The sequence below is a fragment of the Ovis canadensis genome, chromosome 2 (assembly GCF_042477335.2).
Source record: "Ovis canadensis isolate MfBH-ARS-UI-01 breed Bighorn chromosome 2, ARS-UI_OviCan_v2, whole genome shotgun sequence".
NCBI lineage: Eukaryota > Metazoa > Chordata > Mammalia > Artiodactyla > Bovidae > Ovis > Ovis canadensis.
In genome coordinates this window covers 155,932,793-155,946,880 of record NC_091246.1, presented here as the reverse complement: position 1 = coordinate 155,946,880, position 14,088 = coordinate 155,932,793, and the positions used below count along the sequence as shown (strand labels likewise).

Here is a 14,088-nt window from a genome sequence, read left to right as displayed (position 1 = left end):
ACTTAAAGATAACTTATATGATAATGTCTCTTCAGGAAAATCAGAGATACCAAGGGAATATTTCATGCAAAAGATGGACATAATAAAAGACAGAAATGGTATGGATCTAGAAGCAGACAATATTAAGAAGAGGTGGCAAAAATATACAGAAAAATTGTACAAAAAAGGTCTTAATGATCTGAATATTAACAGAAGCAGAAGTTATTAAGAAAAGGTGGCAAAAAAAAAAAAAAAAAAAACAGAAGAACTGTTCAAAAAAAGATCTTAATGATCCGGATAACCACAATGAGAGCCAGACATCCTGGAGTGCAAAGTCAAGTGGGCCTTCTGATGTATCACTACAAACAAAGCTAGTGGAAGTGATGGAATTCTCACTGATCTATTTCAAGTCCTAAAACATGATGCTGTTCAAGTGCTCTACTCAGTATGCCAGCAGATTTGGAAAACTCAACAGTGGCCACAGGACTGGAAAAGGTCAGCTTTCATTCCAATCCCAAAGAAGGGCAATGCCAAAGAATGGTTAAACTATCACACAGTTGCACTCATTTCACATGCTAGCAAGGTCATGCTCAAAAAAAAGCTAGGCTTCAACAGTTCATGAGTTGAGAACTTCCAGATGTTCAAGCTGGATTTAGAAAAGGCAAAGGAACCAGAGATCAAATCACCAGCATCCTTTGGATCATAGAAAAAGCAAGGGAATTCCAGAAAAACATCTACTGCTGCTTCATTGACTATGCTAAAGCCTTTGACTGTGTGGATCACAACAAACTGTGGAAAACTCTTAAAGAGATGGGAATACCAGACCACCATACCTGCCTCCTGAGAAATCTATATGCAGGTCAAGAAGCAACAGTTAGGACTGGACCTGGAATAACAGACTGGTTCCAAATAGGAAAAGGAGTACGTCAAGGCTGTATATTGTCACCCTGCTTATTCAACTTATATGCAGAGTACATCATGTGAAATGCTGGGCTGGATGAAGCACAAGCTGGAATCAAGATTGCCGGGAGAAATATCAATAACCTCAGATATGCAGATGATGCCACTCTTATGGCAGAAAGTGAAGAGGAAGTAAAGGGACTCTTGATGAAGGAAAAAGAGGAGAGTGAAAGAATGCGCACTGATTCAAAACTCAGCATTCAGAAGACTAGGATCATGGCATCCAGTTCCATCACTTCATGGCAAATAGATGGGGAAACAATGGAAACAGTGACCGACTTTATTTTCTTGGGCTCCAAAATCACTGTGGATGGTGACTGCAGCCATAAAATTAAAAGATACTTGTTCCTTTGAAGAAAAGCTATGGCAAATCTAGACAGTGTATTAAAAAGCAGAGACATTACTTTGCCAACAGTGGTCTGTCTAGTCAAAGCTATGGTTTTTCCAGTAGTCGTGTATGGATGTGAGAGTTGAATCATGAAGGCTGAGCGCTGAAGAATTGATGCTTTGGAACAGTGGTGCTTGAGAAGACTCTTGAGAGTCCCTTGGACTGCAAGGAGATCAAACCAGTCCATCCTAAAGGAAATCAGTCCTGAATATTCACTGAAAGGCCTGATGCTGAAGCTGAATCTCCAGTACTGTGGCCGAATCTCCAGTACTGTGGCCACCTGATGTGAAGAACCAACTCGTTAGAAAAGATCCTGATGCTGGGAAAGATTGAGGGCAGGAGGAGAAGGGGACGATAGAGAATGAAATGGTTGAATGGCATCACTAACTCAATGGACATGAGTTTGAGCAAGCACCAGGAGTTGGTGAAGGACAGGGAAGCCTGGTGTGCTGCAGTCCATGAGGTCGAAAAGAGTCGGACACAACTGAGCAACTGAACAACAATATGATAACTGTGTTTTTTGTATTGCAGACTAGAAACCCGTTATTAACAGAACTAGATCAGGTGCCTAGATAGATGCTCCTCTATAAGTAATATTTTTGGAAATTCAGGGAGGAGGGATTGGTGATGGATTAGGAGAGGGAGCAACCAGAAAGAAACTGGAAAAGGTTTGTGGAGAAGGCAAGGACAGCAACAGGTTTAGCACAAAGCAAGTCCTAGACAGGTAGAGGCAGAGAGGGAGGGATTTAGCATCAGTCAAGGCTGTGTGGCACTTAACAGACTTGATCAGAAGTACTGTCTTGGAAGCTTGATGTTAAGTCAGTGGTTCAAGGCTACGTGCTCATGAATGGCCAGACATCATCAACAACACTCAGTGCTCTCTTGAGTTTGAGGAGGAGGAGAGGGGAGAAATGGTGGCATGAGAAGACTCTTAAGAGTCCCTTGGACTGCAAGGAGATCAGTCCTGAATATTCATTGGAGGGCCTGATGCTGAAGCTGAGGCTTCTCTTGGCGGCGTGATCACTGGTAATCCTGAAGGACCTCTGCAGGTCTAGTAGAGTCTGGCTTTAAGAAGAGGGAACTACTAGATGGGAAGTGAGCAGTAGATGTGGGCCAAGTTGGAACAGTTTGATACTCAGCCGAAGGAGAGAATTTGTTGTTTTGAAGGGATAGTGCGTTCAGAAACAGTTAAATTAAGGCAGGAAAACTGTAGATAGAAACGCACTTTTATGTAAGAGAAACACGTGCACATTAAATATGAATAGGGAGCCACGGGCTTGCCTGGAGGCTCCTCCGGTAAAGTCCTCACCAGCAATGCGGGAGACCTGGGTCCAGTCCCTGGGTAGGGAGATCCCCTGTAGGAGGGCATGGCAACCCACTCCAGTATTCTTGCCTGGAGAATCCCATAGACAGAGGAGCCTGAAAGGATGCAGTCCACGGGGTTGCAAAGAGTTGGACACGAGTGAGTAGTCGACTAAGCACAGCACGTGAAAACAGAAAGTGAAGTAACAATAGTGAGAAAGTGGGCTTCTAGTGTTAAATTTGGTAGAAATAATGATCACCTTTGATACAGTGTGTTATTTCAAAGATAATTGGTTTATTAGGTGTTTCTCGTATTTGTTTTGAACTTCATAATCAAAAAGAAATGGATGATGGCTGCTTCTAAGATGGGGAAATTGAGGTTTGGAGAGGCTCACCAAGGAAGGAGTCCAGAATAGCTTTAGTGTGGAGTCCTTTCCTCTGAGCCTGTGGGGGGAAGGTAGAGGGGATGGTTATAAGGGGCACACACAGGTTTGAAGTTAGGATGGCGGTAACTGGGGAGACAGTCACTTTGTGGACCGTACCTGGATGTTGGTGCCCTAAATGTGATTCAGTAAGTGTGAATAGTTAGAAGGAGCCAGGCAGGGAGTGATTGAAGAAATCCCCTTTGCTTTTTTCCACATGGTTATTCCACATTGGTTTGAAAGCAAGGATTGCCTGAGAACATTATTGGGAGGACAATCACTGTCAGCTTACCTATGGGATCCTAGGGAGTATGAGGCTGATTACTCTCTCAGCTTCAGATACAGCCATCATAAATGTGTTGGATATTTATTGGGTTGACCAAAAAGTTTGTTTGGATTTTCCATAAGATGTTACAGAAAAACCTGAACAAATTTTTTGGCCAACCCAATAAATGTATGAGATAGCAGAGCATTGCTAAGAGATGAGGTCTTTCTCTCCAATCCTCAGCCCATTTGTATTGGGTAAGGTAACCCCATAATTGATGAGTGATTCAGTATTAACCACATGAATGGAAATAGACCCTCTAAAGTATCTCATTTGGATTTTGGTGTGGAAGTCATTTTGGAATCGTTAGCTCAAAGAAAATTCTTTCTGACTGTTCAGATCTCAGTATTTGGTGACTGACTATGAAAGGAGAAATGCATTTCCATTTCATAGTCACGGGTATCAGTGTGTGCTCCCATAGTCACGGGCATCAGTGTGTGCTCCCATAGTCACGGGCATCAGTGTGTGCTCCCATAGTCACGGGCATCAGTGTGTGCTCCCATAGTCACGGGCATCAGTGTGTGCTCCCAGGCAGCTCATCTTCCCCAAAATGGCACTGTCATACTTCACCCAGGAGTCCTTCTGCCAGAATGAAAAATTCAGCAAGAGAGGGCCCTGTGCATTAGGGAAGGAAAGATGAAGACAGCTTGATGTGGATTAAGAAACTCAGACTGTAGGGGACTCCTGAGGAGAAGGTCGCTAGGATGACATTTTAGTAGAAAGAGTAAGATGAAAAGACAGTTGGAAAGCTTTTGGAATTGCAGTGGCTTAATGGATGCCAAAACTTCAGTACAGAACGTCTGTTCATTCATCCCAAACCCGGGTAGAGTTTTGGAGCTTTGGTAACAACAAAGTTCAGGTTGAACAGTTACGAGAACAAGTTGATGATGAGTTTGGATGTCCTTTGCGTATCTGGGCAACTGCGACGGCCACTGCTCCCCAACTTGCCTGAAGGGGGATAGTTTGGATGACTAGTTGTCTTTGAATTTGTGTGTACACACGCACACACACAGACACACTTAAACTGAAAACCTTGACAGCCTGGTGTGAATCTGCTATCCTAACCCGCCCCACTGCAGGCCCTACATGGGATGCTGGTCTCACAGTTGACAGTTGCGGTCCTCTTTGTCAACAGAGTGGATTTTGTGGCAGCAGCTGCCAACTGGGAGTCATTTCTGGCTCTTTCCTCAGAGTGTTTCAAGTTGAACCAGAAGGTAGACATTCTGGGGCAAGTCCCAATTGGGTCACGGTGCAGAGATTGTTTTGAGCAGAAAGGGGGGTGTGGAGTAGGGAAATGGCTGAGTTCTGGCCGCTCCCCCACTTCTTCCCCTTTCCAGCTGCATCCTGTTCTCCCTGCAGTCCAGCTGCCACCTAAGATAAAGTGGCTGCCCTGCTAGAGCCTAAGGGCAAGGAGGGCGGCACCGGTCCTGTTCTGAAGTGGTCCAGCCCTTGGGTGTGCCTGGACTATGCTGCTTTGGTTGGGTTCCTGCTTTCCTTTCACCAGTGCCCAAGTATCTTAAGAGTCAAAATGTGGTTGGAGATCGGCGGTGGGAAGGAATCTTCTGTAGGGTGGCTTTCAGGGTGTGGTTGGGCCGCCCTGGGGTGGCTCCCTTACCCCTGTCATTGGCTTGGGGCCACTGCTCTTTCATGTTAAGAGTTTATCGCAAATGATCCAGAAACATCAGGGCTCTTTCAACCCACAACAATCAAGTCTTGGTTAATTTTACCCCTGCAGTATGCTACAGCAAATGAAAAACATCCAGGCTGGGAAACAGCTGTTCTCACCCTAAACATTGGGAGCTTTTGAGAGCAGGCAAGGGCGGGGGGTACTTTTCCTTCCTTGAGAATACAACTAATTTAACTTCCCTTGTAGCTACCATCCTGCAAGCATGACTTAGCAAAACTGATAAAGTGGGTGAGAATAATAAAGATGGTCTTTCTCAGCTCTGCTTATATTGTCTTTTGTATTTTCTTACAAAAGGCAAAGTTAGCATTGAACTTTGGTGATGATACTGTGTCACAGGTAATATTTCAGATTTTATTTTTCCTCATTTTATGTTTCTGTAACCTATTACCCGTTATCTGCAGATTTCCACATCCAGGGAACGTTGGTTCATGAATGTATGGATCTAGGTACCTAGACAATTAACAAAAAGCAACAAAACATGAAGATGAATGACTGTTACAGGTTGCTTGTTGTTCTTAAGTTCTAACTGTGTAAGCACAGTTGCTTTACATGTTATTTTGTTCCCTGATGGAAGCTGGGCTGGCTTAAAACTGTAAGAGAGGTGTTGGAATGAAGTGAATATCATCTTGTCGACCATCATTAAGTCCCCTTAGAGTTTGGATACAAGATTAACCTACAGCTCAACACTTAAATCCAACAATGAAGTTCTCTTGAGTGCACAAAGCACGATGACCAACCTTAAGGAGACCAGAGGAAGGCATGGCTTCCACACATGCCCTGTGACTGTCAGGTGGAACATGCTTCCAGCGTGGCTATGGAGTGTGCTGAAAGCACATCCAGGTTTTCTACGTCTCCTCATGGACAACAGGGTGTACTCCTGGGTCCTGTCTCTTGGGACACAGTTTACTGGGACTTAAGATCTTTGTTTCAGCATGGATCCCTGATGACTGACCCTTGGGTTTGAATCCTGGTTTTGACTTGCACTCCTAAGGAGTGTGCACAGATTGACATGGTTGTGCCCCTGCCTTGCTTAATGAGAGCTTGCATTTCAGTTTCCCCCCAGCGTCCAAGTGACTCTGCCAGCATGCCACTTGGGTTTTCCTTTATTTCAGCCTTCTGTGGGCATTGGACACACGGTGCCCTTCAAGAATAAGATGAAGAGTAGGCCTTTTCTGCCTTTGGTGTCTCAGGTACCCATTTCTCATGACATGGAAATAGGACTTGCTATCAGATAATGATACTGTACCTTTGGGTTCAGGTCAACAGTTTCACCCTGTGCATTTGGTTTTTCCCTTTCACTATTTTCTTAACCTGTCACAGTCTCTTAATTAGAATGTATTGCTAGGGGACAGGCAGCCCACTGTCAAACTTTGTGCCTTTTATAAAAATACACAAAAGCACCAGACAAGCAGCTGTAATGCCAAGTTCTCCAGATGCGATACTGAAATTCCCAAGAGGGGTGTCTTCATTGTTTTCTTTCTTTGTTCCAGAAGCAAAGGCCGATAATGAACCGAGCTGTTCGCCGGCAGCTCAAGAACTGTTGACAAGGCTGGGATTTTTACTGGGAGAAGGGATCCCAAGTGCCACACATATAACCATTGAAGAAAAAAATGAAACCATGGTAATGCCCGAGGAAGATACTGCATGTCATATCTGCTTGGAGGATGAATGACGGCATAATTGTCTTGCCTCCTCCCCGAGTGGGGAAGTTGTTGTTCAGACCAGATGAGTCTGGGCCATTGTGTATTGAAATTCATTTCAACAGTTTGTTTGTGAACCTTTGTAGTAGGGAGTGGGGAGAAGCAGAGGGTGCAGACCTTACAAAAATGTCCACATTAACCTTTTGGTCACCACCCAGAGAAGAGTAACTGAACTGAAGTGGCTGAGAGAATTCCTTAGGAATGATACTACTTTTATCTTTATAGCACCATTCTTTTCATCCAGCTGCTTTGGTACGCACTTTCCTGTGCTTTTTTTTTTTTCCTTTTTTGGTTGAGACTTTGGAGGGTCAGTGGGGTGAGGAAAAGATTTATAGGAGATGAATGGAAACAAAATAAAATAAGATCAAAAGGTTCATCTTCGGAAGAGCACTCCCCTTCCTAGGGAACGGTAGCCTGCCACATCCGAGATGAGAAGTGTACTTCTGAATAGTAACGAGGGGCCAGAGCCTCTGCCCCTTCGAGGGTCTCCGCGAGGGTGTCAGGCGTTGATTGAGATCGCAGTGGCCACCAGTCTCCTTCCCTGGATCACAGAGCCCATAAATCTTCCAAAAATTGAATCAGGTTGTGGTGCTCGTGATACATTACAAAACCAGAGTTCCCAGATTTTCTACACAGAGGTCAAAGAACCCATTTGTCTTCTGCAGAGTTTAAATGAAAGGAAGTCTGCCTGTTTTGCTGTTTCTGCTTTACAAATGTTCGTTCCCACTAAATTATTTCCAAGACTGCCCTCTTAAGAAAAAAGATCACAGGGAGGCAAACAGAACTAGGGAGATTTCTCTTTTAAATTTTGGAAGACCGTATATACTAAGATCCCTGGATTGTAAAAAAGAAAACCTGTTTTCCATTTTCCTGTTTGTTTTCAATGCTAAAACCGTGAGGCTACAAAGGGGTGTGTGGACGCGCTAACCCCTGCTTCCGCTCATCTTGCAGTGCACAGCCCTGAGCCAAGGCATCAGCCCTTGCTCCACTCTTACAAGCAGCACCGCCTCTCCCAGCACCGACAGCCCCTGCTCAACCTTGAACAGCTGTGTCAGCAAGACGGCAGCCAACAAAAGTCCCTGTGAGACCGTTAGCAGCCCTAGTTCCACCCTGGAAAGCAAGGACAGTGGAATTATAGGTAAGACGCTCTCTGCTCGGTCATGTGACGGCCCCATGCATTTCAGCCAGAGCATTCACCAGGCTCTTCTTAAGAGGGTTTTAGCGTGTGCGGTTTGTGAAGGTCAGCCTGCCCGGACTGCCCTGTCCTTTGCAGATAGCACTTCCACGGCCAGCTGAGCGGATGAAACATTGGCTTTTATGTTCCCTCGTGTTTATTTGATAACCCTGGACTCATGTGGTAAAAAATTTTCCACATCAGATCTGGCCTATGACATTAAAAATATCTTCCCTTGTCACTAATCCACTTGATGGGTATTGGGTCTGCATAGGACACACCACAGGACAATGGAGTCCCTGCATATTGAGAAGTCTTCCCAGCCGGATCTCAAGGTCATTGATCTTCCCACTTATGCTCATGTATTTGTTCTTTCGTTTCTTCTAATGGCATCTGACCACTGTCTGGAGGCCTGGAGTTTCTAAGTACCCAGCCCCCCAAACACCGATATCCACACCCATGTCTGCGAAGTACATGTGGATGTGCTGAGCTGCTTGTCTGGAGTCGCAGAGTACAGTCGTGACTCTTAGGCTGGTTGGCTAGGTGACGTGAATGTTTAACTGAGTTCTTTGCATACTTCTTGTAAGGAAATCGTAAGTAAGGCTTCTGATGAGTTCAGTAGTTTCTTAGTCCCAGGTGCACAATAGAATCAACCAGGGAGTTTAAGAGCCCCTGTTTTTACCCCCCCATCCCAGAAGGAATGCTTTTGCATTTCTGCAGGTGGGCCGGGCGGCTGTGTGTCCTGGTCTACAGCCTGGTGCCTTGGGGGTGGGCTGTTCGGGCTTCCCCTGCTCTCGGGCCACGCTGCTGTCTGACACTGGTGCCCTCCGGCAGCTCAGCCCTTTCCCTGCTGCTGAGTGATGCACATGTTTTTGAGGGATATTTTATGTTTTATTATTGGAAGGAACCCCACTTCCTTCCACGTTAATATGTAACCAAATGCAGTGACATTTGAGCTCTTTGTTTTCTTCAGTCACCTGCAATTTCTTTCATGTGTAATTTGAAAAACCAAACTGCAGTTCGTCCAGTTTGTATTTTGGAGATTGCCTCAGAAGATACGTGAGATACCTGGACTGGGTCATGAAGTTCTTGGTGTCGCCCCCTTAACAGCTCTTGTGAGGGGCCTCGCAGCAAGAGGAAGGCAAGCCTGTTGCCTCAGTTTTCTCTTGGATCAGGATTTTCAATGGGTTTTTGTTTCATTTTTAATTGTCTCATTGAGATATAATTTCCATGCCACAGTATTCATCCGTTTAAACCTTTGAGTGGCTTGTGTTTATTCAGAATTGTGCAACCATCACCACAGTCTGATTTTGGAATATTTTTACCACTTCAAAAAGGAACTCTGTACTCTTAGAAGTCACACCTCATTTCCCTGCATACACCAGACCTACTCACTGGGTCATCTACTTTCTGTCTCTGCAGACTAGCTCGTTCTGGAAGTTTCATGTGACTGGTTTTTGTAGCAGGTGTGAATTCTCTTCACTCCACTTCAAGCCCTTCCAGTGAGCTTGTTCTTCCAATTTCCTTTTCTCTTCTAGCTCTGCTTCCCCACCTGCTATTTTGTCTAACGAATTTTTCCCAGGGTTACTGCTGTTTTCAGGTCCCGTCTGTCTCTGAAGTGTCCCCCACTGATGGATCTCTGCTATTGACTCTGTGATAGCCAGATGGCTTTCTTTACAGTGTCCTTAGCTCCTCTGCAGTACCCTTTCCTCCTCAGAGTTTGTCTTCTTTCAGGAAATTGGCCAGTGCTGCTGCTGCTGCTAAGTCGCTTCAGTCCACAGGTCTTTTAAAAAGTTATTTCTGTTTGACTGCGCTGGGTCTTCTTGCTTCACATAGGCCTTCTCTCGGTGCGACAGTTGGGGCTGCTCTTCACTGTGGTGTGCAGGCTTCTCACTGCAGTGGTCTCTCTTGTTGCTCTGGGCGCACAGGCTCGCACAGTTGCAGCACAGGCAGCTGCGACTCGCAGGCTCTGAGGCACCGGTTCAGGAGTTGTGCTGCGTGGGTTTAGTTGCTTCACAGCGTGTGGAATCTTCCCAGACCAGAGATTGAACCTGTTTTCTCTGCATTGGCAGGCAGATTCTTATCCAGTGCACCGCCAGAGAAGTCCTAGTTTTTTATTTTTATTTTTTTAATAGCTTTTTTCTCTTCATTCTGTATTGTGGCATTGACATCGCAGCCTCTAGTTATGACCAAGCCAGTTTCTTGTTTTGACAGAAGACTTTTCAATGACACAAAACGACCGACGTTTATTCCCTGCCTCTTTCTCTTTCTCATTAAGAGATATTGCTGCAGTTTTAAAGGTGTCCTAAAGAGGAAAAGTTGCTGGTTTGTTTTTTTTGTATTATCATTGAATGATTGAATTGCAGGAATATGAAGGCTCTCAATTAGTACTTGATTTAATATAGTCCCTGCTGAACCCAGAATGGTTAGTGCTTTTATAATGTGCTGTCCATATACCTCAATATTTTCAGTTTACTTATTCTTGTTTCGTTATTTGCTGTTATCTCCAGTATTTTGGCCTAGAGAGTTCCATGGACCATAAAATCCATGGGGTCACAAAGAGTTGGATACAACTGAGTGACTTTCACTTTCTACATGGTTAAGGGGTCTCATCTGTCTTATTCCCACTATCTCCTGGGCTCCTCGCATGGTGTTGGGAATGAGAAATTAAGGAAAGAGAATTATGACTACTCTCAGGTTTCACTGAAGGAGGGAATGGTTCGTTGGTTTCTAAAGAAGCTGTGCGGGATCCCCATTCCCAGTCGGCGTCGTCAAGCCTTTTCATGCCATCTGTACTGTAAGCTGTGTCTTGTCGTTAAGCAACTCGTTTCGTATCATTGAGAATGTCTTTAATTCCTTGACTCAAGTCAACATGTTCTCTTAACTCAGCTGAACATGAAAAATGGTGACGATTGAGATGAAAGGAGGAGGAAGTGGGAGGTGGTGCCTAAGTCCTTCTTTCAGCCCCGGGAGTTTGTGCTTCCTGCCTGGTTCCCTGAGCTCCTTTAGGGAGCCGGGGCTGTAGGGGGCTGAGAGGGAGAGATGCTGTGCTGGCGACAAGGTGCCTCTGTCCTCTGTCCTTCTGACCTGCAGAATTAGAGCCTGTTGCCAGGGACACATTGGAGGTGTGACAGGGAGAAGGGGAAAAAACTTTTCCTCTCCAGCAGACCTAGCCACAGCTCTGAAAAGGCGGGCGTGGCTGGGCCAGAGGAGGAAAGAGCTTCCTCCTGAATTGGTAACAGGGTGTGCAGGTTTTGTCGCCTCTCTGGGAGCAGGCATCTGTGACTCAGTTGTGGTTGGGTGATTGCTGGGGGTGGAGCGTGAAGAACTTGTCTGTCTTTATAAGGTGTAGCCTGGGAATGACAACCTTTTGGGCACCTTAACTGTTCAACAGAGTGAGATATTCAAGAACACAGCAATCCCAATGGGCAGAGACAAAGGCGAGATATCTTGGCTTCCTGCTTTGGGAGGCCCGGCAGCTGCTTGTCAAACAGGCTGGTTAAGATTCATGTTCCAAGTTACACAGGGCCCAGAGAAGGGTGGAAGGGGCTTTCCACTGAATCTTCCATTTGAGGTCGTTTAAGACTCAGCCTGTGGAGCTCAGGCTAGAACCGCGGAGGCTTGGGGGTGGGCTGGCGGCGCGTGCGCAGCTATCATGGCATTCCAAGCTTTGCGGAGGTTGCAGGCCCCCATCCAGGGCTCAGACCTGAGTTCCCTGTATAGTATTAGCACAGTTTATTTAGAGGAAGCTTCTAACAGTGCTAAGCCATCCTTAAAAATTCCCAAACCTCCCCCTTACTTAAGCCAGCTTCAGTCATGCTGATACTATTCAGTGTAAATATTTTTGACCAACAGATGCTGTGAAGGGAAACTTGTGTTCCCACATGCCCAGACAGCCTTCTCAGGCCGCCACAGGGTGCCCGGCCTGGGTTCTGTTTCTACTGGTTTTGATACATTGCAGATGAAGAGAATTTCTTTTTGGAACTGCTTAGTAGGAGAAAGGGCAAGCTAATGACCAGTAGAGGAATTTATTGGACCCCTTCCCATCTCTTGGAAAAGGCCCTGATGCCGGGAAAGATTGAGGGCAGGAGGAGAAGGGGACGACAGAGGATGAGATGGTTGGATGGCATCACCAACTCAATGGACATGAGTTTGAGTCAACTCCAGGAGATTGTTGGTGAAGAACAGGGAAGCCTGGCATGTTGCAGTCCATGGGGTCGCAAAGAGTCAGACAACTTAGTGGCTTAACAGCAACAACACCTCCGGTCTCTTAGATCCCCGGGAGAAGGGAATGGCAACCCTCTCCAGTATTCTTGCCTGGGAAATCTCATGGACAGAGGAGCCTGGCGGGCTGTCGTCCATGTTTGCAAAAGAGTCGGACATGACTTAGCAACTGAACAGCAGCAAACTGGAGGCCAAGGCTTAGCAGAACCCTCCGCACCTCCCATTCCACCTTCATTGTGTTGTGCAGTTTCACTTTATCCTATTTCAGGACCTCCAGGTTCCCCCAACATAAACTGCTTCAGGAGCTTAATAATTCTGTCATGTAGAAATACTGTCTAAGCTAGATGAGATTAACTGAATTCCCTACAATATCTTTTTATTGTCCCTAAGGTAAAATTCCTTATTCTTAACATATTAAAATTATTGACATTACCTAGAAGTTAGTGTCTGATTTTCAAATCTGCAATGTGAGAACCTCTAAATGTGTCACGAGCTGTACTCATTCACTTGAAGCAGCTTTTCAATTATTTGCTTTGAAAAGGAAGACTTTATAAAGAAGTTGCTTTTACAGGTATTTCCTCCATGACTGTAAGAACATTTTTTTCTTAGGGACACTCTCTTGAATATAACTGGCTTTCAACTGTTACAAATGGAAAGTCATAGACTATGAACCCCAGCTTAGAAAAAAGTGAGGTACGGGCTGACCTTGGGAATATTGCAGGCTTGATTCCAATCTGCCATGGTAGAGAGAGTGTTGCAATAAGACAAGTCACAGAACTCTTTTTGGTTTCGTAATGAGTGTAAAAGTTGTTTACGCCGTACTACAGCATTTTACTTAAGAAAAGGTACATACCTTTATTAAAAGATACCTTATTCTTAAAAAATGCTGACCATTACCTTTGCCTTCAGCGAGTTATTATCTTTTTTGCTGGTAGAGGGTTTGAAATATTTTGAGTTACCAAAATGTGATCCAGAGATATGAAGTGAGCACATGCTGTTGGAAAAATGGCATGCTTGGATTTACTCAATGCAGGGTTACCACACAGCTTCAATTTGAAAAACACCAGTTTCTGCAAAATCCAGTAAAGCATAATATGCCTGTATGTGTATTCATTCGAATCTGTGTAAAAACCCATCTGATTTTAAAAAGTCACTGAAAATAATGACTTAAAGCACTATTTGCTTTAAAGATATTCTTTGATTTTTATGTATGTTCGTATGATCAGTATTTTATGTTTGTATTTATTTCATAGAAATGGGCTATTTCAAAAGAAAGAGGATGGATATTGGATGAAGAGAAAGACACAAAACTCAGTTTTCCTAACAAGATTTAAAATGTTAATAAATCCTTCCTATCGATTAATGATAGAGGTGCTCAGGAGAAGGATTTCCAGGTAGCAATTTAAAGCATTCTGGCAGAGAGAGAGGCCTTTAGAAGCTAACCATTCCTTCCATTTGCTTTCTCTGCCATCTGCTTCTACCTGCTGACACTTATAATCTCCAGATGACTTTGGTGGCATGTTGGATTTGTTAAGAGCCGGTGTTAGAACAGCCCTGTGAAGGTAGGGGAGAGGAGGGCATCCTACGTGGAAGATGGCCTGACCTCGTATCTTACCTCTCACCCCACCATCTCCCCACCTCCTCCTGCCCTGCTCCCCGACTACTTGAGCCGCCACATTCCACCAGGCCAGATAGCTTTCAGGATGATTAAGTGCTCAGAATTTGAAAAGGGTGAAGCAAGAACTCAGACTCTGCCTTTCCCTTTCTTTAGAGGGTGAGGGAGGAAGCTTACATTTGTCCCCCCGCCTGCTCACTTTGAAGTGGGGAGGCAGGTATACATTTAGGCAGGGGAATATCTTCACAGAAATATTGCTCCTACACAAGTGGCTTGTGGTGAAATACCGACACTTGATTACGATCCTGCTGA

General features: G+C 44.9%; 1 protein-coding gene across 7 annotated transcripts in view; it reads left to right on the top strand.

Annotated features, from left to right (window-relative positions):
• Positions 1-14,088, top strand: part of TANC1 (tetratricopeptide repeat, ankyrin repeat and coiled-coil containing 1) — a 244,374-nt gene that overhangs the window by 161,957 nt on the left and 68,329 nt on the right. For 4 of the 7 annotated variants that reach the window (XM_069577402.1, XM_069577401.1, XM_069577398.1 and 1 more), the window contains exons 6-7: positions 6,554-6,684; positions 7,715-7,901. In XM_069577402.1, coding sequence (XP_069433503.1) covers positions 6,554-6,684; positions 7,715-7,901 — 318 coding nt within the window. The remainder of the gene's footprint in view (positions 1-6,553; positions 6,685-7,714; positions 7,902-14,088) is intronic. The other 3 variants (XM_069577403.1, XM_069577399.1, XM_069577397.1) reach the window with 1 other exon arrangement.